The sequence below is a fragment of the Melopsittacus undulatus genome, chromosome 2 (assembly GCF_012275295.1).
Source record: "Melopsittacus undulatus isolate bMelUnd1 chromosome 2, bMelUnd1.mat.Z, whole genome shotgun sequence".
Lineage (NCBI taxonomy): Eukaryota > Metazoa > Chordata > Aves > Psittaciformes > Psittaculidae > Melopsittacus > Melopsittacus undulatus.
In genome coordinates, this window is record NC_047528.1 from 69,362,716 (window position 1) to 69,388,666 (window position 25,951).

At 40.2% G+C, this 25,951-nt stretch overlaps 1 protein-coding gene across 4 annotated transcripts in view; it reads right to left on the reverse strand.

The window, feature by feature from the left end:
- The window catches only part of DHRSX (dehydrogenase/reductase X-linked), a 161,530-nt gene that overhangs the window by 113,227 nt on the left and 22,352 nt on the right, over nt 1-25,951 (reverse strand). For 3 of the 4 annotated variants that reach the window (XM_034060098.1, XM_034060096.1, XM_034060097.1), the window contains exon 2: nt 10,774-10,881. The exons of the other annotated variant lie outside the window; for it this stretch is intronic. In XM_034060098.1, coding sequence (XP_033915989.1) covers nt 10,774-10,881 — 108 coding nt within the window. The remainder of the gene's footprint in view (nt 1-10,773; nt 10,882-25,951) is intronic. 4 annotated transcript variants of the gene reach the window in all.

Consider the following 25,951-nt stretch of genomic DNA (forward strand, 5'->3'; position numbering starts at 1 on the left):
ATGATACTCTTATGAACTTCATGAAAGTGCCTTTTTCTTTTCCTGATTATATAAACCTCTGCCTTGGTTTCTGTCATGATTTAACCCCAGCCAGTAACTAAGTACCACACAGCTGCTCACTCACTCCTCCCAACCTACTGTGGGATGGAGAGAGAACTGGATAAAGTTAAACCCCTCAGGTTGAGATAAAAACAGGTTTTAATAATGTAAATAAAAGTAAAATATTATAAGAATATAAACAGCAAAAAGAGAGAGATAAATAAAACCCAAGAAACACAAGTGATGCACAGTACAACTGCTCACCACCCACAAACCGACGCTCAGCCTGACTCAAGCAGCAATCAGCCTGTGCTGGCCAACTCTCCCCAGTTTATATATTGGGCATGACGTGCTGTGGTACGGAATACCCCTTTGGCTAGCTTGGGTCAAGTGTTCTGTCTCTGCTTCCTCCCCACTTCCTGTACCCCTCCTTACTGGCAGAGCATGAGAGACTGAAAAGTCCTTGATTGGGGTAAGCATACTCAGCAACAACTGAAACACTGGTGTGTTATCAGTACTGTTCTCAGACTGAAGCCAAAAGACAGCACTGATTTGATTCCCCAATCCTGGACACTTTCAAGATTTGGCTCGACAGCATGCTGGGACATCTATTCTGGGTCGTGCTTGCCTATAAAGGTTGGAACAGATGATCCTTAAGGTCCCTTCCAACCTGATATTCTATGATTTTATGACACTGTATCAACTACTAAGAAAATATTAACTACCCCAGCAGAAACCAGGACAGTTTCTATACAGGTTTTATCTTACACCACTTTACAAGCATTCTGTCCTCTCATTTACTTGTTAGCTATGCAGCCACAATTTCAGGTTTTCCACATTTTTTCTCACTTTTTCTATTTTAGTAACAGTGAATCAGCTCTATCAAAGAGAAGGAAAGAATCACATCACAGAGCAAGCTGAATTTGGAAGGGACCTCAGGAGGTCATCTAGTTCAGCTTCCTGCTCACAGTAGTTGGTATCTGCTTGTATTTACTTTAAGATGTCAGAACATGCTTTATAGAGCTATTGAGTTGGATTCATTTGATCTCACAGAGAATATGTTCAAAAAGTGGGAGTATGCCCTTTGAGACAGATCATGCCATCCATCAGTTGCTCAGAGCAGTGAATGGAGATTTTTGGGACAACCTGATCACTTTGAGGAGGTAGGTTAATATTCTTTTGAGGATGGAGGTTTTGCTGTGCTTCTGCAGTAAAAAAACAATGATTTGCAACACATCTTCGTTTGCACAATATACAAGAAGACTCATTATTCGCCAATATTTGTGAACAAAATAAAGACATTCAGCATTTCAGATATTGGAGAGAATATAATTTTCACATTAAACCTAGAGTCATACTGGCCTATAACTGTTCTCTATGAATTTCATTAACTAGGGAATTATGTTGATCAGATTGACCAAGAAAGAAAGAAAAGAAAACAAACAAACAAACATACAAAACTCCCCAAACCAACCAACCAAACAAACAAACAATACCAAGGAGACCTTTGCAGTATTTTCTCTTGCTGTTGTTTATTTTCCCCTTTAAATCAGCCTTGTCCGGAACAGAAACATTCAGCTTGATGCTAATTTCTACACATAGATGCAGCATCCACAAACAAACCCTCCAGTGAAACTGCCATTTCTGGGGAAATCTGTGCACAGGGGTTGTGGGCAAGAGATCAGTTTTCCTCATTGTTTCACCTCAAGTGATGTACTAGAGTAAGATTTCAAACTCAGTGTGTTATTACACCAGATAGAGTTAGCGTAAAAACAAAAACACTTAAGTGCCAATTCTGTGAAGGTCTTACTTGATTCCTCTTTCATTCAGTGCTCTTGATGCAGACAATTGGCTTATTAAAGCCTCCAGTGTCTTGATTTAACTCTCAGTATGCTCACTTAATTTATTCTTTTAAAAGAGCTTGTGTTCACAACAAATTTCAATTTGCTTTATTCTGCTGTTATATAAATGGTTATTCATTAAATCTCAGTCCTTTCCAAAAGAACTCATTTTATTCGTATTTGCATATTTTTCACTCTACACCATTGGGAAAAAATAATTATTTTGCTGAACAGTCACTTCAGTTGTCTGTTTCCAGCCTGATTCAAGAGAGTTTGAAAAGTAGATTTTGAAACCTGGAGTATCTCAGAATTGAAATAGCCTCAGTTAAAGCTGCCATGGTAATAGAGGCTTTTGAAATAATTCTTTCAGAGAAAATCCTGTAAGAAAGAATAAATGAACAAATGACACTGAACAATGAACAAATGACCAAAATCCTTACATAAAGTTCAAAGACACATATATTAGAAAGAAACCATAAGACTGTGAGAGTAATCTACGCTTTTAAGTTAGCTTAAGGAAACCAGCATCCCCTTGCTGAGGATGGGTAGGAGAAGAAAGGGACATTGCATTGTTGTACTGCCTTGCTTTTGGTACATCCTTCTGGGATCCTCTACGAAAAGTGAGTGGTAGGCATGAAAAAGAACAACCACCTTTTATTCAAAATTTTAAAAAAACTTTATTTTATTAAAAAATTTAAAAATTGCTTTTAAGTCACCAAACTAACACAATCAGGTTTAGGCTGGAAAAAATGAAAAATAGTTTGTGTCTTCTTGATAAAGATGGGTCACTAAATGGCACAACCTTCAAGTACACTGGAGCACAGCACTCAAAACTGAGGAAGGGGACAGTTTACTATATGAGAATTAAATTCTTGCCACCATCAGCTGGTTTAGATCCTCAACAGTACATTTGTAGCGATCCTTTAAAAAACTTTGTGATGCACAAGAGAATCCTTGGACTGGACTTTTTAATGATTCACCATATTTTTTGTAAGTCAAACACTCCAGAATTTACCCATTTTAAATGCTATAGCATCTGTAAGATAAGATTTGCCTACTCTGGATTCAAGTGGTTTGGACAAATTAATAGGAATGGAAAGATAGACCATGTGTTTTATGCAGTGAGGGAATCTGAACAAAAGCTTTGAGAAAAAGGGATTCAATGTCTAGAGAGTTAGATCATCAAAGTACCCAAAACCATAATAATACTGCTTTTCCTGCTAGTTTAAAGTGTCTATTGGGAACACAAAATAGATAACAGTTGTCTCAAGAACTGTTTATGCAAGCTGTTCAGTGCCCTGTCTGATGTTTTTCTTTTTAGTCCCCATAGAACAGTGAAAAAGTAAGGTGAGACTGATTCAATAACATTCCGGAATACAATCAATTCTTAAAATAAAACGAATAACATTCAAGTCTGAATGGATTAATTTGTATAAAATGTCATTTTAATGGCATGAAAAAATCTAATTCTTAGTAAAATACTGAAACTCGTCTTGAAAACAAACAAACAAAAAGATGGATAATAGATTTAACAGAACTTTTAGTGAAAAACATTGACTCTCCTCTTCAACATTCATCTACACAAACACCACAAGGCAAAGCATGTCAATCTAAAGCCACCACAGAAGTATATAGAAAAATTCTTATCAGCAGCAAGAGGCTTTGGATCTTACCCTAAAGGTCAGGCTCTGCCATCTTGATCACTTAAGTAAATCCTAACTCTGAACGTTATTTCAGGGATTTCAACAGAATTATCACAGAAGATTGCTCAGCCTCAATACAGATGGCAAAACCACAGCTCCTAGAAATCCAGCACAGCTGGGAAATATTCACACAATCACTAGTTAAAGGGTCCTGATACATATCTATTGTATTCTTTATACAGTATTTTTCATTTCTTTGAATGTGAAAATCTCTCCAAAAGAGTAATTGATACTCATGCTCAAAATTTCCTGATAAAAAAATCAAGATCCTTTCCAATTGCTGTTTTGCCATAATAAGGATTTGCAATCTAGACTTTTCAAGGGAATATACTGCAGGGCATTATAAAGAAATTTGTAATAGTCTATGAAGAATGATACAGCCTGCAAAGCTGAAGGTTGCCTGGAGAGAATAACCCACAAATGCAAAAAGCCTTAGCTTACCAAAGGTAGCAAGTGGAGAATTTCCTGACTTTCAGCTAAATAACGTAAAAGCGAAACACAAATAAAACCTTTTTGAGACCACAGAATACAGAATCATTTGGGTTTGAAAAGACCTTAAAGCTCATCCAGTTCCAGCCCCCTACCATGGGCAGGATCACTTTCCACTAGACCAGGTTGCTCAAAGCCCCGTCCAGCCTGGCGCTGAACACTGCCAGGGATGGGGCAGCCACAGCTTCTCTGGGCAGCCTGTGCCAGGGCCTCAGCACCCTCATAGTAAAGAACACCAAGAAGATGCAAGCCACTCAGGTTGCGATAGTCAAGAGACAAACCCAACCCCTCCAGCCTGGAACTCAAGAGCCACACTGAGCACTGAAGCACCCCTCAGCCTGCAATAAACCCCACTGCAGGCAACCCAGGAAAGGGAGGACAGGGTGATCTGCCTGGTGGCAAGTCAGCCATGCAGGCACATCGCCTCCCAGTCCCTCCCTCTCCCCAGCCTCTGGCAAATGCAACCCCCTCATCCACCTGGGGAACTCTACCTTAGGGTAGATAATCTCATCTCTTGATAGGTTAACGCTCATAAACGCTCATCTCTTGACTTATTTAGCTATAGATAAATGCTCATCTCTTGACTTATTTATCTATAATTACGTATTAGATAATCCCTGAAATGATGAACCACTTTCCAGGGTTCACAGCCTTCCTGGTTTCTTAGGCTATTAGTGGCCTTCCCCACTCCCCCTCATCACTTCAAGTAACACAAGTTTAGAACTGATGCCTACAAACTCTAATGCATATGTGCATTACCAGGAGAAGCTTGGTGGTATGCTAGTAAATCCTGTATAAATTTATGCCATTTGATTAAGGAGTTGCAGAGGGTAATGGTTAGCTGTCTTTATGCAACAGAATATAAAGAAGACTCCAACTGGAAATCTGAACTAAGGTACCTCCTCAGAGTAGCATAATCCTCATTACAATTGAAGGGGAACTGATTTCATCGGCACGCCAGCCTGAAGGCAGGGCTTGCAAGGGCACCGAAAGCCCCAAGTGAAAACCAAAATCCTATCAGTTGATGTTATGAGGATTATGATTTTGCAAGTGCACGTGGCACAACAAGCAGCATATGTCCGAGAGAGGAATGACTGCCCCAGAAAGCTCTGAGGATGAGAAATTTGAACTCAGTACAATGAGTATTTTCTAAAGGAATCTGTAATGTCTTCAATAAAAAAAAAAAAGTTGCAGGGATTTCCTGAATCAAAGGTCACACCTAGCCTCTCAATGAACCTATCCTCCATTGCTGCATCTAATTGAACTTCCAATTCATTCAAGCGCTTGGCTGCCAAAGGGGTCTGGGACAACAGGCTCTGTGACTTAATGACACAATTACATTAAAATGTTGTATTTAGTATTTTGGTTTTGTTTGGGTTTGGATTGGTTTTGCTTTTGTTTGTTTCTTTTTATTTATTTTAATTTGTTTGGTGTTCTATATTTTGTGTACAATAAGACAGGGAATAACCACTTTTCATCCACTTTCTTTATACCATTCATAATATCACACCTCAGTCATATGTTTCCAACTGAAAGAACCTCTATTTATTAGCCCCACCAGCCCCACTTTGCACAGACCATCTCACCCTCCTCACCATCCTTCTCTTATTTTTTCCAGTTCTTCCAGGCTCCTTAGAGCAGAAATTTGGGACTAGAGTGTTTGACAAAATTCTAACAGATTTGGAAGGCTGTGTGTGGCTCTGTGTGTGTATAAATGTATAGCGTATAAATAACGAATAGCGCTGTAAGTAGAGTTTTCATAATCCTGATTACAGTGTACTGATACATTAAAAACTGAACCAAATGACAATTATAAGGCAATCTGCATGCATTTTCTTAATGTTCATCACAGCAAAAGGAAACCGTCACCCACTTCTAAAAGGCTGGTAACATTTTGACACCTCCTGAATAACTCTGTGACTCATTCAGACCTAACAAAACTTAGCTTAAATTATGAAGATAAATACTTTTCTAGAAAAAATATAACTCAAGCAGCTCACACATCTATGTACAATGAGAAAAGACTATTAAAGTATCTCATATAAATTGTCAGTAATTGAAATTAAATCAAACTGTCTTTGAAAATGAACAATTGCACCATTTTGATAGGGTTTAATTATCCTTCTAAAGTCACTTTGTATTATTATACAATATAAGAATTGTCTGATTCATAGTGCAGAGAGTCCAGCTTGAAAATTGGAAACGAATGTGAATGAAAGAGATGACAGAAATATCTACCATTGGTCTTCTGCAGGGCCTAAAGAGATCACACAGCAGTGATGAGTCTGGTGACGGAACTACATTTAGTTAAGCCAAAATGGCATGTCTCAAATAAGTCACTTGAATATATATACATATATGTATATATAATGGCACTGTTTCCTTCAGAATGTGAGCCTGTCTTAGAAAATCATGACGCTGATATACTCAGACAAAAAGATTGATTACACTGTCCTGAACCTGGTGTTTTATAACAAGCAGCATACATGTAACACTGTCAAGATGGACTTTTTCATTCACCATTATCAGACAGTATTATCAAAGCTCCAATATTAAATATTCTCAGACATTTTTTTCTAGACTTTTATTAATGGACTGAGAAAAAAAAAAAAGGAAAAATCAAACTGAAGCTTTCTTTTTTAAGGTCAACAATTTTAACATGCACTCACAGAATCCTCTTAAAATTAAACCCCAGTGATGAAGGATGGAAGGAATATGAAGAGTTTACACTTCCAATCAGTTTAAATTCAGACTCACAAAACTGTGGCCAGCACTGTGAACCAGAGCTGAACCTACTGGGTTTAATGGGAAGGATCTCTTGATTTTCAATGTCATATTTACCTGTAAGTCCACACAAAACATCATCATCAATATCAGTCACTAGCCAGTAGGCACCAAAACCTGTGCGTCATTTGCCTTCTCTCTCTGAAAATAAAATTGCTAGATTATTTATCAAGCAGTAAATCACACAGGAGGGAGCAGGAGCTCCTGGTGTGGCTTGAATCCGAAGACTCACCGCTGGCAGTAGCTTTCTCTACCAGGGATCCAACTGTCTGTCATAAGATTTTCCTAAAGTAAAGGCCTTTCTGACTGCCCATAATGTTACCGCAGCCTGACAAAAAGTCTCAGTGAAATACCTCGAACAAACCCTTAGAAAATTACTTTCATCATTTCAACATTCATGCCAACCTTTTTCTCAGTAACAGGCTGAAGGCAGGGCAAGCAGAACTCGCAGAGGTGCAAGACTGGTATCTTATGCACCAGTGCTGGGACTGGAAACAAAGAAGCTGTAAAAGAACTGCAACTGCCTGCTGAAAAAGTGAGCACACTGCCTTTTCATACAGTGCCCATTCATGTTCCACAAGGTAACATGCTTTTTATTTGGCTGTTTTCCTCATTCCATTGGCAGACTGGATTTAAAAGTAAGTTACTTCAAACATTTACTCCTCTAAAATGTCAAATAGACTTTGACATCATAGAGAGTGAATCATCTTCACATCAGACATTCAGGTCTGACTCATTTGCCTGACGCAGGGTTTCATTCTTTATTGCTAAAGTCCCTTTAGTGAGAAAGAAGCACTCAGTGAACGGCCAAGACCAACTGTGAGCTACACCAGTCTCCCTTGCAAGCCCAAATTTTCCTAACATCCACGCTTTCACATAAGTTCATGTCTATATACAAACATAGGGTGAAAACGCTTCTAGGGTAGAAAGCTTGAGCACACTTGCTGTCTTATCTGAGGCTTAAATCTTTGCTTGCATGGCCTCAAGCTGAATGTGCTAATGCATGCCAATGTGCCAGCAAGTATTTTAAGCATACTCTGGACACTTAAGGCCAACAGTTAGCAATGAGGATGGAAGGTCATTGCATTTAATGTGGTTTTGAGACTGTTTTAATCTTGCAGCTGGAACAAAGCCTGAGACTATCCATTCTACTGACAGGGCTTCTTTGCTCTGAAGATTTTCACAGGCAGAGAAGACGGCTGTGACTCACAGGGCTCAGCGTTTAGGTCAGAGTTTGTCTGGAAGAATTGAATCAGTTGAAAATCTTACTCATCAAATGCTTCCTATAATTAGTTTCACTAATTTACATCTGTAGAGATTCATAATGCAAATATTAAGGTTGGTACAATTGAAGAGTGAATGGAAGTGTGTGTATCTGTAAGCACCTGAAGAAAAAGCAGAGGAAAGAGCTAAAAGAATGCCCCTTATCGAAAATAAAGGACGTATTTCCAGGCTAGAGTGGAGGGCTTGTCAGCAGATGACTATGCACTCTGCCACCCAAAGGATAACATCCAGGTTCTGGAATATCACCCATACCATTACTTTTCCTCTTAACCCACCCAGAAAATAGGCTACAGGACATAGCCTACATATTCCAGATAAGGAAAAACACACCAAGAGCTGATGACTCCTAAAAACTGTAAAAAATCTGTCCATAAGCTAGCCTGCCATTTCCGGAAGAACCACAGAGACAGGGTAAGAACTCAGTAGCTGTTGTACCTTTTCCCATGCTGCACACAAGGCAGTATAGATGTATCAGTGAATGAGATCTATGAAAGAGCGATTGTGAGTAGAAAAAAAATATCAGCTTATTCAGAGATTTTGTAATTTCCTTTCCTAAGGATCTCACATTTGATTTTGTAACATGAAATATCCTAAACCCTAACTGGTATAAAAGAAGTCTTTAAAAAAGCAGCAATGTTCTATGCTCCCATGACCATATGCAAAGAGAAGAAAATTGACCTTTTTGTTTTCCCAACAAGTACATTTTTGCAGTCCACCTTAAAAATGAGAAGACACTTCTTTAGTGAAATATTAATGCTGATATCATTAGCTACATCTAACTACGTTAGCTGCACCTAGCATCTAGCTACATAGAGCAGCATCTGGTTGCATTTTGTAGATGCTTGGGTTTGACACATCTATTAAAACAAGTGGCATTTTGTATTACACCTGTGTAATTCCACAGCAACTCCATCAGAGTTACTGATGCACTAGACTAAAAATACATGTGCACTGTGCTCTTGTTCCTTGTTTGGTGTGTTGTGATTTTTTTTAAAGACATGTATACAAAACCTTAGAGAGAGCACATTCTGTATAAATTCTGTATAAAACCTAAATAAAACAGCATCACTAGCTTGCTAATGTATTATGAAATACCAACCTTCAGTGACCTTATCATGTAAATGTTACAATGTTTTAGGTAAAAATCTAGTTAAAGAAAGATGAAGACAGCAAAAGGTAGCATTTTAAATATGAGTATTCAAGAGGGTACATGCAGCCTTGCTAGATATATTAGTGTATATATATAGTATAGAAAGCTTAAAAAAAACCAGGGAAAAAGTCTCACTAATATTGTCTGTAATACGAAGAAGAAATTGTGCACTCAGGACAACTGTGGACTTCCTGCAGAAACTCACCTAACCTAACTTCAGATGTCTCAGTTTAACACAGTCAGCTTATAAACTCATTATTATCAATGGAGAGAAATTGGCACCCCCAGAAGGAGAGTTGTCCGGCCCACCTGTCGTGGTTTAAACCCAGCCACTCAGTTTCTCTCTCACTCCCCCCCCCCCCCCCCCTTCTTGCCCTCCCCCTGCTCCTGGAAGGATGGGGAGGATAATAGAAAGAATGCAACTCCCATGGGTTGAGATAAGAACAGTTTAGTAACTAAGGTATAACACAAATCACTACTGCTACCACCAATAGAAATAATGATAAAGGAGATAACAAGGGAAGAGAATACAACACCTCACCACCCACCGACTGATAACGCACCCCATCCAGCCCAACCAAGCACCAACAGATACCTCCTCCAACTCCACAGTGAACTAGCCCTTCCACGTAACTCTCAGTTACATCCTGGGCATGACATGCTATGGTATGGAATACCTCTTTGGCTAGTTTGGGTCAGGTGTCCTGTCTCTGCTTCCTCCCGGCTTCCCCTCCTCCCTGGCAGAGCATAAGACTCAGAAAGTCCTTGGTCAGACTAAACACTTGAGCAGTAACTAAAAACATCTGTGTTATCAGCACTGTTCCCAGGCTGAAAGTCAAAAACAGAGAGCTGCACCAGCTACTAAGGAGAAAAAATGACTGCTGCTGCTGAACCCAGGACACCACCTCAGACTGACACGAATTAACTGCCCAGGGTATTTATCTCCTTGCCTTCCCTACAAAGGCCACCAACAGTGACAAACAGATGTAAATGTTCAATTTGTACATGGAAGAAATTCTCAGGACTTCTTCTGCTCTTATAACACAAATCATCCCCCACTATGACTGGAATATTCAAGGCTTTCATTAGTTTTCCTCTTAAGGAACATGTGGACCCTAATGCTGTAGTCCATCCTCAGTAACAAGACAATAAATATTTTTTAAATACCCATATTTTTAAGATTTTTTCATGACCTTGTTGCTTACTTCTTAATAAGTAAAGTTGCTTACTTCTTACATAAGTAAATAATGTAGCCCAACTCTTCCAAGTTCAGCAGGAAAAAAAACAACAAACAAACAACTGTCTACTTTTCTTGAAGACCTTGCAAAACAAAACATAAATCAAATAATTATTTGATCTAAATGCTAGCAAATCCCTCACTTACCCTTCCATATCTTTACTTATGCTGGAAAGAAAATACTCTCTAAGAGAAAAAAAGTTACTTTCTAAAACAAAAAATATATTAATAAACCAATTACTTTACCTATTATAACATGCATGCCAAGCCTTGCCAAATGCTTCACAGTTTGGTAACCAATTCCTTTGGCACCTCCAGTCACTATAGCAACCTTTCCATTTTGCGTAGGGAAAACTATATGAAGAAAAAGAAATAACACAAGTTTAATTCACAATAGTAACACTATAAAGAAGCTAAAATGTACTTTAAAGAGGTGTACACTTAGCAGACTACTCAAGCCAGGCTAGCAATCAATGTCAGAAACAAACTGCATAGAAATAAAAACTAGTGAGCATTCGCCATTATTTACTGTGCTATAATTTTCCAATATTAACAGTTCAGGAAAGACTTGAGCTCAGGAAAGATGACACGAAAGACAGTCAGATCAGAAAGTTTTTTGTTTCTATTTGCATGCATTTCGTCATCCTGCAGTAAAATGTCCTTTAAATTGTTCCCCTTAACTTTGTTACAGAGCAAGGTGACTGCTGATGCAAGTCAGCTCAGAGATGGTTTACTCCATGCACACAGGGAAACAACCTCAATCAGTAGCATGATGTCCTGAAAACTTCTTGAATGAGGAAAGATGAAGAACAGGCCCCTACCAGTAACACAGGAGAAACAGCAAAGGGCTCAGTCAAAGATGATGTATCTGAAGGGCAGGAGCCAAATGCTGTAATTTACCTGCATAACTGAGCACTCTCCCTGTAGAAAATCATAGAATAATGGAATCAACTGGGTTGGAAAAGACCTTTAGGATCATAAAGTCCAGTCCTGGCCCCCAGAGAAAGGAGGGGATAATTTTTTGCATGAAAAACCCGAACTGCTTTTCCCAACCACCTCAGCTCTCTCCCACAAGAGCTAGCATCCCCAGTGCCCCAACAAGCACCCCTTTTTCTTTGGCAACACACAGCCAGTGGGTAGGGCACACTCTCCAAGCTCCCTCTGCTAGGGGCTATAGCTTGTCTATCCTGAATCCCCAGTCAGGCCTTGGACCCCCAAGTGAGCTATAAAGAGGCTGGGACAGTCCTGGCAGAGTGGCCACCATCCCGACTGCAGGCTGCCCAATGCATCCCTCCAAGACAGAGGGAGCCCTCCTGCAAGAGGAGAGCAAAAGCATTTTAATGTAGCTGCTCGGGGAAGGCATGAATTAGGTCAAATATCAAATATGATCTTTTGATGAGGTAGTGAATCTTTCATGTGAAGCACTGAGTGTTTTCAGGTGTCCAAGGTGAATTTCTATTTGCTTTTTAGAAGAAGCTGCTAGGTATTTGGACAAGGAAAACGGCGCCGAGTACTTCACTTTACCGTGGTGCAGTGTCCGTAGGCAATGTTATAAATAACAAATGTCAAAAAGATGTCGGCTTTCATCTATCAAAGGACTTTCTATTTTGATTTCTAGGTTTTTAGGGGATTGCTTTGTTGTACAACACTAGCTCATATTTTATATTGTTATAAAACATAGAACTAGTGCTGATACAAGCTGCTTTCTTCACAGCAACTTCAAAAAGGACCCAGATATTACCTTTTTGAAATACATAGTTCTTTGCAGCACAATTCAACATGAATTTCTGCTCTCTTCAGGTAACAACAGGATTCTTCCCATCCATGCAGTGAGAATTGTTTTCAAGTATTTAAAAGTTAATTCCTATTACAGTGATATTCACACATGTAGGTGTCCTAATATATATAATTCCAGCTAAGTAAAACATCACTGAGAGCCTTGTTAAAGAACTTTGGTTTGGTTATAAGCAGTGCTGCAATTTCCACCACAAATATTTCTCATAATAAACTCTAAGTAAAATGTCCTCATTTTCTTCAAGAGTTAAACTTAGAAATTGAAGCTCAACCTGACAGTAATTACTTGGGTAAATTGTTCGCTCTGGGTAGTATTTTTAATTGCTTATTACTTTATCAGTCTTGGCATTTTTAGATTATGTTTTCCTGGCCTGTTCTCTGTCAGTGGAGGGGGAAAAAAAAAAGAAAGGGAGTTTTTGCAGGTTTTGAAAATGCAGTCAGGAAATAAAAGATTTTGAAGAGGATGTTCTCAGAGCGAAACAAGTTGTTGTCACCTCTATGTGAAGAGCCCCTGTGCTTCAGCGTGACCAGATACACTTGAAATTTGGCAAGGACACATAATCTCAATTCTTTTCAACCACGGAGTGAAAAATCACTGCTTGAATGATTTGCATTCATGTAAAGGGGAAGCAGTATGTGCCCACTGTTCAGCATTTCAGACCACACGAAAATACAAACCCACTGCCTTGTACCAAAGGTGTGTTGAAAGGAGACAGGTCTCAGCCAGGAACAGGGCAATATTCTTTGCAAGATGGCAGATAAACTGAAACAAACAGCTTTTTGAGGCTTAATTAGCTCAAAAAGTTCAAGACTATGAAAAACAAACTCTTGCAAAACAAATACCTCTTCATTCAGCTGAGTCCATGCTGCAAGAGATATTCTGAGGCCTCTCCTGAGGGGTGGAACAGCTTTAAATCCACACAAGGAGTACTGGCATTGCCTTGGTGTTAAAGCACAAAAGGCGATTTCTGGCCTTTCAGATACATGTGTAAACTTTGCATGTGGCAACTACGTATTTACTTGTAAAGAAAATGCCATCTAGAAGGCAAACACATCAGCTAAAGTCTACTAAGTAATTTTATTTTAAAATTTAATTAATCCAATCATAAACTACATTGAAAATTCTACTGACATGGTAAGAGTTGAACAATTTGCTTCCTCCCCAGTGTCCTCCCTCCCAATGAAATTTATTTTTCATCACATTTCACCTGTGCACTAGGGCATAGAAACTATAGAAAAAATGAAACAAAGTCATTTCAATTTTTGTTTATTTCTCTATAGCTGAAAAAAAATACATATTCTAACAAAAAGAATTCCTTGAGAGAAATTGCTTTCCTTTTGGCTGAGCACTCTCTCCTCCTCCTGTTTCCTCCCCTCTCACCACATCGCCAACCTGACATTTGGATTTCACATGTTGCATACAGGTGCTGCCACTCATTTCCATTTCTGCACCCCTCTACATACCTATTGAATAAGAAGTGACATTTTAGTGCAAAATTAATTTGCTTAGAAGAAAATGAATGCAAGAAAATGAGAAAAAGAATTCAGGACTGGGGAAGGGAAAACAGCATGAAGGAAAAAGGTGAAGTCAGAAAAGCAAAGCAATAACAGGTATCGCTGTAATGAAATAGTGCATAGCAGAGGACAGTGAAAGACAGTGCCCATGAGGGCTGTAAAGAAAAGGACAATTTTTGGTCCCAATGGCCACCCAAATCACGTACATTAACAACTTGCAATGAAAAGCATGACAGATGGACAGACTCCACTGCAGAAGTGCCCTCACTGAGATCTTGCATTACAGAGAGTTTTAAAACAGGCCTGTCTGAGCAGCTAGCTCCAAGGACCTAAGAAAGCATCCAGGTGGGGAGAAATGAGTGCTGCAGACACATGGAAAATGGACAGTATCTATTTTATTTACAACAGTACAGTACACAGCTTCCACATAGCATGATTTTGAATAGACACAATACTGCATATCACATCCCAGCATATCGGCTAGTGTTAGCCACAGTGAGAAACACAAAAAGGAAAACATCTTCTTTTTTGGGAGGAGAGACAAAAACAAACCAACTAAAAAAAACTAACCCTCAGTTAATTCTTAGTTTTTATTTTTATTACTCTTAAATTAATTCTAAGCATTAGAAAAGGTGCACTGTTTCCAGCAAGACAGATGCCTTAATGTAAAATGAACCTTCACGATTCTCACTACGAGTTCTTACATCAATGAAAGTGGCAGGATTTAATCCAGGCTGGGTGTGTAAGCCAGTGACAACCACAGTGAAAGGCAGTTTACTGGTGCCCTGTTCTCACTAGAACTCCACCTCTGGGTAGAGTTTGTGAAACCCCCACCTTTTCAGTGTGAAAACACCTCTCCCATGATGAAGCCCGACGTCAAACTTTAAAGTAGACCCGGGCTCAGCATGGATTTACAGCAGATACTGGTTTATTTGGTGCAAGAGGTTGAGTGGAGAATGGCTGGAGGCTGGGAGCTCCCAGGCAGAAGGCAGTGGGGATCCACAGGCTCAGTCACACAGGGGAGGCTCCCTCTGGCACTTCTTGCACCTCGTTTAAAACACCCCAGCTCCCTCTCTGCTTCTGCTGCTAGTAAGCAGGTAGATACTGATCTCAGCTAGAGAGGCGTAATGCCAGTGCTATCACTGTGGGACAGGAGAACTGTACAGCCCTGGTGCTAATGAAAATCTCCTGACCAAGCACTAGCTGTTAATTTCCCTTTGTGTTCAAAGAAACCAGCCTGCAGCCCTTCAATGCTGCTTTATCACACCAAAGTCTGAGGGCTACTCCCAGGCTGCAGGTTCTACCTGCATTCAAATGTATTTGGAAGAAATAAGCCTGTCTAGCTCACAAATGGGTTAAGCTGAAGCAGAAAAATAAGGCAGATTTATTCTATAATAAATATGACCAGATACGAAACTATTTAAAAATAATTATCACCTTTTAAAATATACTTCTACTTAATCTGAAATAGCTTCCATGTACAGAGACATCTTTACACAAAGCCACGAAGAATTTAAGGCAATAAAGGGGTAATGGGTACATAAATAAATAAAGGGGTAATGGGTTAAAACTTAAACAGGGGAGATTTAGATCGGATATAAGGAAGAAATTCTTTACTGTGAGGGTGGTGAGGTACTGGAATGGGCTGCCCAGGGAGGTCGTGAATGCTCCATCCCTGGCAGGGTTCAAGGCCAGGTTGGACGAAGGCTTGAGTGGCTTTAGTGTGAGGTGTCCCTGCCCATGGCAGGGGGTTTGGAACTTGATGATCTTAAGGCTCTTTCCAACCCTAACTATTCTATGACTCTATGATTCTATGATTCAATTCTGTGGTTTTTAAAAATACTGATTTTCCAGGGCTGTCAAGGTGCCTCTGCAACTGTCAAAACCACAGAGAAATAAAACAGACTGCAGACCCATATCAACAACCACTTCCATATCAATGACCAGTTCCTGCTGGCAAAATCTCAACTCTGGGGTAGGGATGGGCATAAGTAAAGTAGCCAAATCAAAACAGAGGTGTTAAACTTTCTTCTTTGCAGAAATGCATTGAGTATGAACACAATGAAAACCTCAGAACTCCCCTTACAGTTGCTTGCTTTGGTATTCTGTGTCTGTACAACACAGCCTGAGGCTAAACACAACAACAACAAAAAAAAAAAGAAGTATTAAAAGTTTATTAAAAGAAATTAAAATTACATGTGATTTTTTTACAAAGCTATATGTCCTACCCTATAAATTTAACATCTGCATCATGGAACATTATGAGTTGTGGACATTAAAATATAATATCTTTATATTAGTCTCTTCATTAAACCCTCTTTCTAAGACATTAAAGGCAAAAGGCAGAATTGAATTATCTGAATCAGTCTCCACTCGTTATCAGGGAAAAAAGATGGGCATCGCCAAAGGCATCTGAAGAGCTGGTCAGAGGGGCCACCCAAGAGGTGCCACACTGAGTCCTGCTAGCACCTCCTGAACTGGGCACTCGGTGCTGAGACTTTGGTGCTATTTGTGATGAAGAGACCTCTGCAGACAAATCCTAACAGTTATTTTTTTCCCTCCTCCTATAGCTGAATAATTTGCATGCAAATTTGACACCCAAAGGGAACTGGCAGAACCACAGATGGAAAAAAAAAAAGGAGAAAAAAAAAGCCCCAATGAATATTTAGTTTGATGATAGAATAACAAGAGCCAAGTTTGGAGCTGTTCCTGTATAGCAACACTGAGTGAGAAAGAGAGGGCAAACTGTAATTGTCAGTCCTCATCAAGCACCACAGGACAAGGCACAATCGAGTTCTTCTAGTTAGCTGAAGAATTCATATAGCTCTGTCTACCACTGAATTACTGTCGTTTTTCTTATCACAAAATACTCTTGGCTCTTTTTCCCTGATTTATACTGTGGTAATACTGAGATTCTAGATATTAAGATCCCTTTCAAAGCAGATGTACAAAAGTAATTCATTTGCTACTCTGAGAGGCAATCAGTAGACCATTGGAGGAACCATGTAGCTTTCAGAAACAGCCTTTTGTATGAGCCTTAAAGCAACATCTCCATAAACTTCTGTTTTGGCAGAGACCAAGCAAATGGGGTTCAGACTCAAAAAGTCACTCCAGGACTATCTTAACAGAAGACAATGTCAGGCACTCAAGTCCTGAGGAATAAACCATGCAATCTTGCTATTTATTTTCTTTACTTTCACCAGAAGAAAGGTTGTATGACCTAAGCCTGTGCAGATGATCTTTCAAATGCAAATGGTCTTCCCAAATTTGCACACCAAAATCTTTTTTGCCTCTGCTGCTTCCTACCATGCTCCTACCATCGATATGCAATCAAGATTGAAGGCCTTTAAATCTGGAAAACAGGTAGGTGGTAACCAGCCTGACTTGTCCTTCTGTGAAAAGGTATCCTGTTGGTTTCAACAGCTGAGGTCATCAGACCTTCTGCTGCTGAACAACTGTCATGCACACATGCAGATCCACTGGCACATGACCAACTGCTCCAATGTACCTTAACTCAAGGGATGTGTTGTGTAAGGAAGATTTATTTTGCCAGGGAGAGCATCTGTTTCCAAGCACAACTGGAATTCTGCACCAGCCAGGCGATAAGCCTCCTGGCTTTTGTCTTACTTTACTTCTGCAAAGTGAAAATCGGTAATCACGAGGAAACGGAGGTACTGGAGACAGGTTGTCCCTGGAGTTACTCATGGGAAGTGAAAGGTGTTGAAGAACCAGAACAGCAGGAGAAACAAACCATGGAAATGTGTCCCTTACCCTACAAACGCACAGGATCTCAAGGTGCTATTAATGGAACAGCAGCAGCCAGATGGCTGTAAGAATTTCAGCAGCCAAGGGAAGACCTAATTTAAGAAGCCTCCCACACAGCCACCAATAGGGAAGATGGATTGTTAATAACCGTTCACTAAACCACAGCAAACCCCTGGCATCCGTAAGACCAAGTTTCTTGTTTAACCACTGCACAAGGTGCACATGGGTCCTAAAATGCTGCGTGACAACGAGCCAACAAATAGTAACTTGCACTTGCCAATGATGGAAATTCATAGAATAGCTATGAAATACCTATGAGATTCATAGCTCCATCCCCTGTATTTCAGGATGGGATATCCATGGGAACGCATGCACAGCCTTGCCCTTTGAAGCAGACGTTTCCCCAATACAGCAGAGCTTTCACACACACACAGCATGGGCAGTCCCTGGACTAGTGGCAGCAGGTTGTCTGGGCTGCCTGGACACTTGAGAACCCAACCAGTGCCGTAACTCGAGCCAAGGTACCACATACCCAGCAAGCCTAGACAAATGACCAGGTGTAGCAAGGCAGCAAATGACACAAAAGCAGGGGAGTCAGCATCTACGCCAACCAGCAAAGCAGTGTGTTCACCCAGCTAAAGAGCTAATGTGCATCCCCATCCCTTCCCAACCTCATCAACAAAGGAACAAGTGGTATCTCTTCAGGGTTAGCTGCAAACATCTGCTGAGCCAGACTAATGAAGTTTGTTTTTTTCTAATTGCCAGTGAAAATAACTAAAATAAGCCCTACCCTAATTTAATCCTGCTGTAAGTTTATAACATTTGTTTAGCTTTTTGACAAGCATGCCAGCTTGCTTAGAAAGAAGTGGTAACATTTGCAGGCAAGATGACAAGCCCTTCACAGAAGCCAGAGATACAATTCCCCAAAACTGATTCCAGGACTCATCCCCAGAGATCTCATTTAACACATGGGAAAGCTATACCACAAAGGATTAATAAGCAGAATAGCTCCTCCTCCCCTTATTTTTCATCTCATGAACACACTGGGGAGCCTTGGGAGGAATTACATAGCAACAACCACTATGAGAGTTCAATATCACAAGCTTGGAGTCCCAGTATCCACAGCAAGACTTAACTATAGTGAAAGGAATCACATTTTATAAAAGATGCAAGATAAACTGGTGCAGTAGTAAGAAGAAAGTTATGATGCCATCATTACAGTACTGAAAGAAACTTTTTTTTGGGGGGGAGGAGGGAGAGGCCTAAAGAAAAATAACAATACCCTAAATAAGGTAGCTTTTTAGAGCAACATTTGTTGGCACTCAGAAATCAAAGTCCTTTGATAAGAGATCTCTCTAGCAATAATGGGAAGGGGGGTGGGAAGCTGCACTAAAAATTTCATTTGCATGACACACCTATCTGCATTTCTTCTAGTGATTCTTGGAAAGACAGGATAAATATAGATAAAGGGAGAAGTATGTGTGGAAGGCAGGGTGTGGGAAGGGAAGCAGAAGTGAGTGTTAGATTCTCAAAGACACAGGAAGAAGCTTTTTGGTCAAGAAGGGGTTGTTTTAGAGTGCTTCAAACCCCTTTCCCCTGCCTTCACCTTCCCCCCTACTTCCAAGTATTTAGCTGACAACTCCAAACAATTTAATATCAATTAATAATAATCATAAATCTCTGAATGGTCCATTTGTTGAGGACATTGCCACCTTGTCCTCAAGGCAAAGAAAGGTCCAGCAAGGAAACCTGCACAGACACCTTTGTCTCCTTCTACATACTGATGCAAATTAGCCATGGTTTCTTGGGGGGGAGGTGAAGATGGTGTAAATCAAAGCACTGTAACCACAGATTAGTACAAAGGTAAGCTACAGCTACTGCCAAAGTAATCAAAAACCCCACATTTTCTCTGCATTTGCACACATATTTTCAGTGCTCCGTTTTCTGGAGTGTATGACTGGAGTACTCGCAAGTTAGGAAGTCCCACCTTGTTTACAAGAGCCAAGGGAAGCCGCATTTTCACACATCTTTCAACTGGAGCCTGAGTACTTTTCGTTTATTTGTCAAATAGGATCCTCAGTAATACTGAACCTGGATCTTGTGATGCTGCTAGACTTGGCAGAGGGCTGCACAGAAAAAAAGATAACAGAAGCAATATAGATGGCAATTTTCCAAACTGATTTATGCTGTCTTCGCTCTGACTGCACAGACCTTCTGCATCGGGCTCACTGGTCACACCAAAAGCAGCTGAATGTTGCCCCAAGAGAAGGAAGAGGCTGAGAACAGAGCAAACTAAAGAGGATGGTTTATCTGGGAAGTTTTCTTTCCATTTCTGAATTGGCTTTCTCTAAGATAATGGGAAACAAGGCTGCATTGAAAAACAGTTTGATGAAGGATGTATCAGAGCTTTTTACAAGCTTCAGTAAAAGTAAAATCAGTTCAGGCTGATTTTGACAGAGATACTAGGAAATTTGATCCCAACAAATATGGAGTGGCCCTAGGGTAAAACAAAGCAAAAAGTAGAAGGGAGGGTGCAGTTCCCGAGTCCTAAATCTCACTTCTGGCCATGTTTGCTGTTCTCAGGTACTTTGTTCCTTTAGCCAAAACTCATCTAAAGGTAAGAGATTTGAATCGAATTTTTACAAATGCCAAATAGATAGATTGAACACACCATTATACAAATCAGACAGTTGGGAAATACCACAGTGCACTATTAAAAAATCTGCTAAAAATTCATCATTGTGCTTGCCCACAATCTGCTCTGGGAGCAAAGTTCCTTGCCAAATGTGTAGGAATAGGAGAGCACTTGAAACCTGGGAGGGGATGAGGTGGGAGAAGGAAGACAGAGGCAGAAAGGAATAAGAGATGGAAAAGTTGCCTTAGATCTACAACTACAGATTTTATTAGGGACATTACAACTCTTCAAGTTCCAAACAGGCATCAAGCAATTTCTGCCATCACAGGTTAGCCCTTACCTTAATATCCTTGTTATTCCTGGTTTGAGCCAGGTTTTTTTGCTGGAGAAACACTCAATTTCTCAAGGAATAAGAGTGTTTCAGTCAAAGGCTGATACCACATATTGACAAACTTGTGCAAGAGTATTTGGCACTGGACTATCCACTAGCCTTACACCACACACAGTATATTTTGCTCCACTAAGCAATTATTTTGCTTTGGGGACAGATGCCAACTAGGGACTCAGATGAGGCCACGGAAGGCCACCTTCACTAGGAGGGGAGGGCTTTGCTGCCATACAGCTCTCATAATGTTATACAGTACAAGAGGCATGTGGGACACCACCGCACTCTGAAAAAAAGCAGCAGTTGAAAGGCATGGTGCTTGTTTGGCTCAGTCCAGGTGATCTATTCATGAGCAGTCCTGGCTTCACTCATAAAAGCACTTCTCAAAAATGTAACATAGGCATCTGTGAAACAAGGGCAAGACAGCTGATGCAATAATATGAAGAAATCGCAGCAACTCCCTGTATACTGGATAGCCACAGCCTGATTACTGAACTTGTTAAAAATACCAGGAGAAGTAACTCAACACTAGCTCCAAGAAGAACGTAACAATTCTCTACATATACATATATTTAAAGGATCCATCTACCCATATGATTTCTTACATGGGAAAATACTATCACAAGAATAAAGAAGGATGTATTTCCATTCGCTGTGTATTTTCTGCCCTGCTTATCTTTCATTCCTTTTATACATTTACCTATTAAATGTTACTCTTTGGCTTTCTTCTCTTTCACTCCAGTCACAGTTAAGATAGGGAAGTGATATACAGGTGTATCTTTAAATCAAAAAAAGAAGCATCTGGTTATCTTTTGAACAGATTTACAGATAATTACTCCCATACTCCCTCCCTCTGGGCAAATGTAACTGTGCAATACCTCAGGCAATGCCATTTTATGTAAAACTTCCCAATGCTCTTCAAGTCATGTCACCTTGTAATTATACTTTTTTCCTGTTGTGAAATAAGAGATGAAAAAGAGGAGCTCATCCCAGGAGATTTAAATTGGCGTAATGGAAATAGCTCTGCATAGTCTAGTACCTGCAGAATGAATTTTCCCATCCTACAGAAGTTAAGAGACATCAGACAATCTTTTTTTTTTCATTCTGTATCAAGAACCAAAGATTGTCCACTCTCCAAACTGGAAAGCTGCTCAGCAGAAAAGGACCCAGGGTTGTTGGTCAACAGCCAGCTGAACATGAGCCAACTTGTGCCCAGGCGGCCAAGAAGGCAAACACCATCCTGGCCTGTATCAGAAATAGTGTGCCCAACAGGAATAGGACAGTGATCATCCCCTTGTACTGAGCACTGGTGAGGCTGCACCTCAAATTCTGTGTTCAGTTCTGGCCCCCTCACTACAAGAGAGACATTGAGGTACTGCAGTGGGTCCAAAGAAGGGCAATGAAGTTGGTGAAGGGTCTGGAGCACAAATCTTATGAGGAACAGCTGAGGGAACTGGGGTGTTTAGTCTGGAGAAGGCTCACAGGGGGCCTTAACACTCTCTACAACTACCTGAAAGGAGGTTGTAGTGAGGTGAGGGTTGGTCTCCCAAGTAACAAGCGCTAAGACAAGAGGAAATGGCCACAAGCTGCTCCAAGGGAGGTTTCGATTGGGTATTAGGAAAAATCTTTTCACCAAAAGAGTAGCCAAGCATTGGAATAGACTGCCCAGGAAAGTGGTTGAGTCACCACCCCTGCAGGTATTTAAAAGATGTCTTTTCCACTCTATGATTCTATGATTCATCGGGTCTTTCATATGCAGAAACTGAAGCAAAGAGTGATTTCTTCATTTCTGGTCAAACTGGAAACCCAAACAAAAAGCAAAATATGGCCACCTACTTTTTAGCATCTCACCACAGGACTTAAAAAGCCAACAGAAAACAATTTATACTTTGCACTATGAGCTCTACTTTTCAAAAGACCAAATGTTTTATTTTTAATTTTCAAAACAGTATCTACAGTATTAGCATATTCCTAGACCAAACAGGATATTGTACCACAACCCCAACATTATCTTACAGCTTCTACTTTTACTGCTTGTAAATTTCAACACATCTTATTCTGACCACATGCTATTAAAAGATTGAATTAATCATTCCATCACTTCCTTGCTCAGAGAGCAGATGGAGAGATACAGCCGGGCAATCAGAAAAGTCTATTCTTTAAATATTCCCTTACTATATTAGATTCATAGGGAAGGGGGGGAAGGAAAAAAAAAAGTCAGCAAGATCATTAAGAGTAGTTTAAGCTGCATCTCCTCTCTTTACAGAGACACAGAATGTAATTTCCATATCCCAATCAAGATTGAGAGCATCCAGATGAAGGTCACATTCAGATCTGAATCTTCCAGCCAACAAAATGCTCTGCTGCCACTTAGCAGACCCCTTTGCCTCCCGTGGCTTCAGCGTGACAGTATTTCCATCTAACATAAAGAAGCAAACAGAAGTCATGAGTTGGTATACAGAACTTAAAAGGTATTTGAAAGTTTCTGGAGTACCTCACTTCAGAAAATGGTGTAATCACTTGTGAAATGAAGTGATTATTATTATATATAAAGCTCCAGTAATCAGAATCAGGAAGAGCGGTACAAGGTGATTAGAGATTATTGGGAAAAATTTAGTTAACAGGAAGCACAGCACATGAACCAATCGTTACTTAAAGCTACCCTGAGATATTTGCAATTAATTAAAATACAAAATGTTAAAAATCACATTTCCATATTTAATAATCTTCAGAAGCAACTAACGATCAGAAACCATTACAGCATCGACATTAATGTGAGATAACCTTCAGGTGCTACTGGTTTAGTAAAAAAGATGGAAAATAGCCTCAACATAGAGGTAGCTGCCCAGCTTGGGGTGGTGCCTGAGGTTGATGCCCCAGCGGCCCAGGGCTCTGAGCTGTTCAATGCTCCACTGCCACGTGCCACCGACCAGGGCCACAGTCCAGCTTCCAGAAGCACAAATTCATGATGGAAGATAGCGTTAGGGGTAGTGTTAATTATTTCCTTTATAAAGATGGGAGTTCCACTAAAGCCCCCTGAGCCTCTGGATGGAACTACTTTCTGAACACAAAACTGCTTAAAAATCCATTCTAACTTGAAATGAGAAAGTCAAAAGGCATGTACATGTTTTGTCTTCAAGACAGCTGCATTTGTTTTCTCAAGATGGAGTTTTATTCATTCTTCTCTTTGCTAACACTAGCAGGTCAGGGTTTTCAAATGGAGAATGAAAGTGCAAGTACAGAAAGGTCTCAACTATACTATACATAATTTCCTAACTCTCTCAAGACAGTTCTTTCCTAGGAAAAGACTGATTTCTTTACAGACTCCTCTTTCTGAACACGTGCTGAAGTGATCTCATACTCACAAATTTTCTTTCCATTTTCATCTTTCTTGTTCCTCATAAAACATGCACCAAATTTTTCACAAGGAAGTCGGCTGCTTTGCAACAGAGGCAGCAAACTGTTTGGAAAGATTTTTTTTTAAAGATTAGATGTTTTTATCCCTCAGTCAAAGACTTACTTTCGAATGAAATTTTATAGGCCATCAATCTAATGCAGATCCACAGGACTCGGGGAATTAGTTAAAAAAGAGCAGCTACTGTGCAAGCTTTATAATTGCTCTTCATCAAAATTATAAAAAAATGTTAATATGCAGAGTTACCACACAGATTAAAAACTCTCAAAGCGTGTCTCCATATGAGAGACCACCATTCTATAGCACCATTATCTGCTATTAATATTTCAATTAGAGAGTATCACACGCTCCTCTGAAGAAATGCAACTAATCACAAAATGAGTCCTGTCACTGATAATGCTCTGGGACTATGACACAAACATCTTATTTTCATTCCTACATTTTGTATCTCTGATAGATAGTTTTCAAAAATTTTAAGGGAAAAGCTCATTTCATACAGAAACACTTGTCTTTGTCGACTGAAACCTCCCAAACATCCTGCTTCTAAGCTGGGAGGTAAGGGCTGCAGGGACCACACTGGTCCTTCTGCATGGCCAGGCTATGACCTCATTTCCCAACTATTCGATCTTACCAGCAGTTCAAACAGGCTGATACATCATAATGCACCCTGTCAGTCCTTCTAACAACCTCAGACAGAAATACCAGCACTTTTCAGGCATTAGTGCTAGCACAAAGAGGTTTCATGCGTGCTTTCTGTTCCATCCAACCAGAGGATCTAGCTTAAATCACTGCATTGTCCTGTAACAGCCCATATGGTGTGAAATATTCTTTTATGGCATGACTCTTTTCCTTTCTTGGGAAAAAGACACTTCATGTATTATGACAGATCTTACAGTCTCATTTTTACCACACCAAGATGATAACCAACTTCCACTGCAGCTGACAGACCTGGAGGATGGACTTTGCCAAGCTGATGGATGGAAGCTACGTATCTACAGCATTCATATTACACCTCACATTAAACAGAAAATAGTTACACCTACATTAAATTTCTGTTTGATGCTAAACAATTAAAATAATTTGAATTAAGCTTTTTTGTTTGAGAAGCACAAAGGAATTTAGAAATTTAAACATATCAAGGGGAGGAGAAAAAGAGCTTGAGGAATAAAAGCTGAAGGGCTTGCACTGGCTTGTTCAGCAGCTCTCTGCTGTTTCTGATATTTCTTTCTCTAGGGCTTTTTCCAAGAGCACACAAGGCCTGCATTTCAAACACACACCTTATGCGGCGTGTTGACTTCTTGGTGGTTTGGAAGATGCAACCCCAAAATGCAGCTGTAGTTCCAGACTCCAGCCTTACATCTCCATCAGCCCTCCGTAACACACGGTCTGAAATGCCAGCACACTCATGCATGGTCCTGTAGCAGGGCTTTGCCACCAGTTAGAACACCTCTGAGAAGAAATGGTGCTGATACAGAAGGTAAAAGGTGTGCAGCTCCTTGCAGGAAGACCAAAGCGAGCCCCTCCTGTCTCTGTAAGCTGTACCAGCTACTAGAGTCCTTACCTCAGCATTTATTTTGTTTTATTGCATTTGAAGCTTTGCAGCTTTCCATACAAGAAAAAATTCCATCAGCACTAAGGGTTACAACACCGCAGCCCTCCCAAGGCATGCTAAGACATCTGTCTAACGTGTCTGTGTCCTGATATAGTTTGTGACCAGCACTGCAGTACCAACAAAAGCTCACACTCTGCTCCAGACACAGTTACTGGCATTTCCTATTTCACCTGGGGAAACAGCAAAAGTGTTGTACTGAATAAGCTCCCACAAGGGTTGCCCTGCTGATGTGTACGGCATTTTTACAAGGGAGTGCTTTGCCCAGCACTGCAGTACACCAGCCAAAACAGCCCAGTGCAGGTT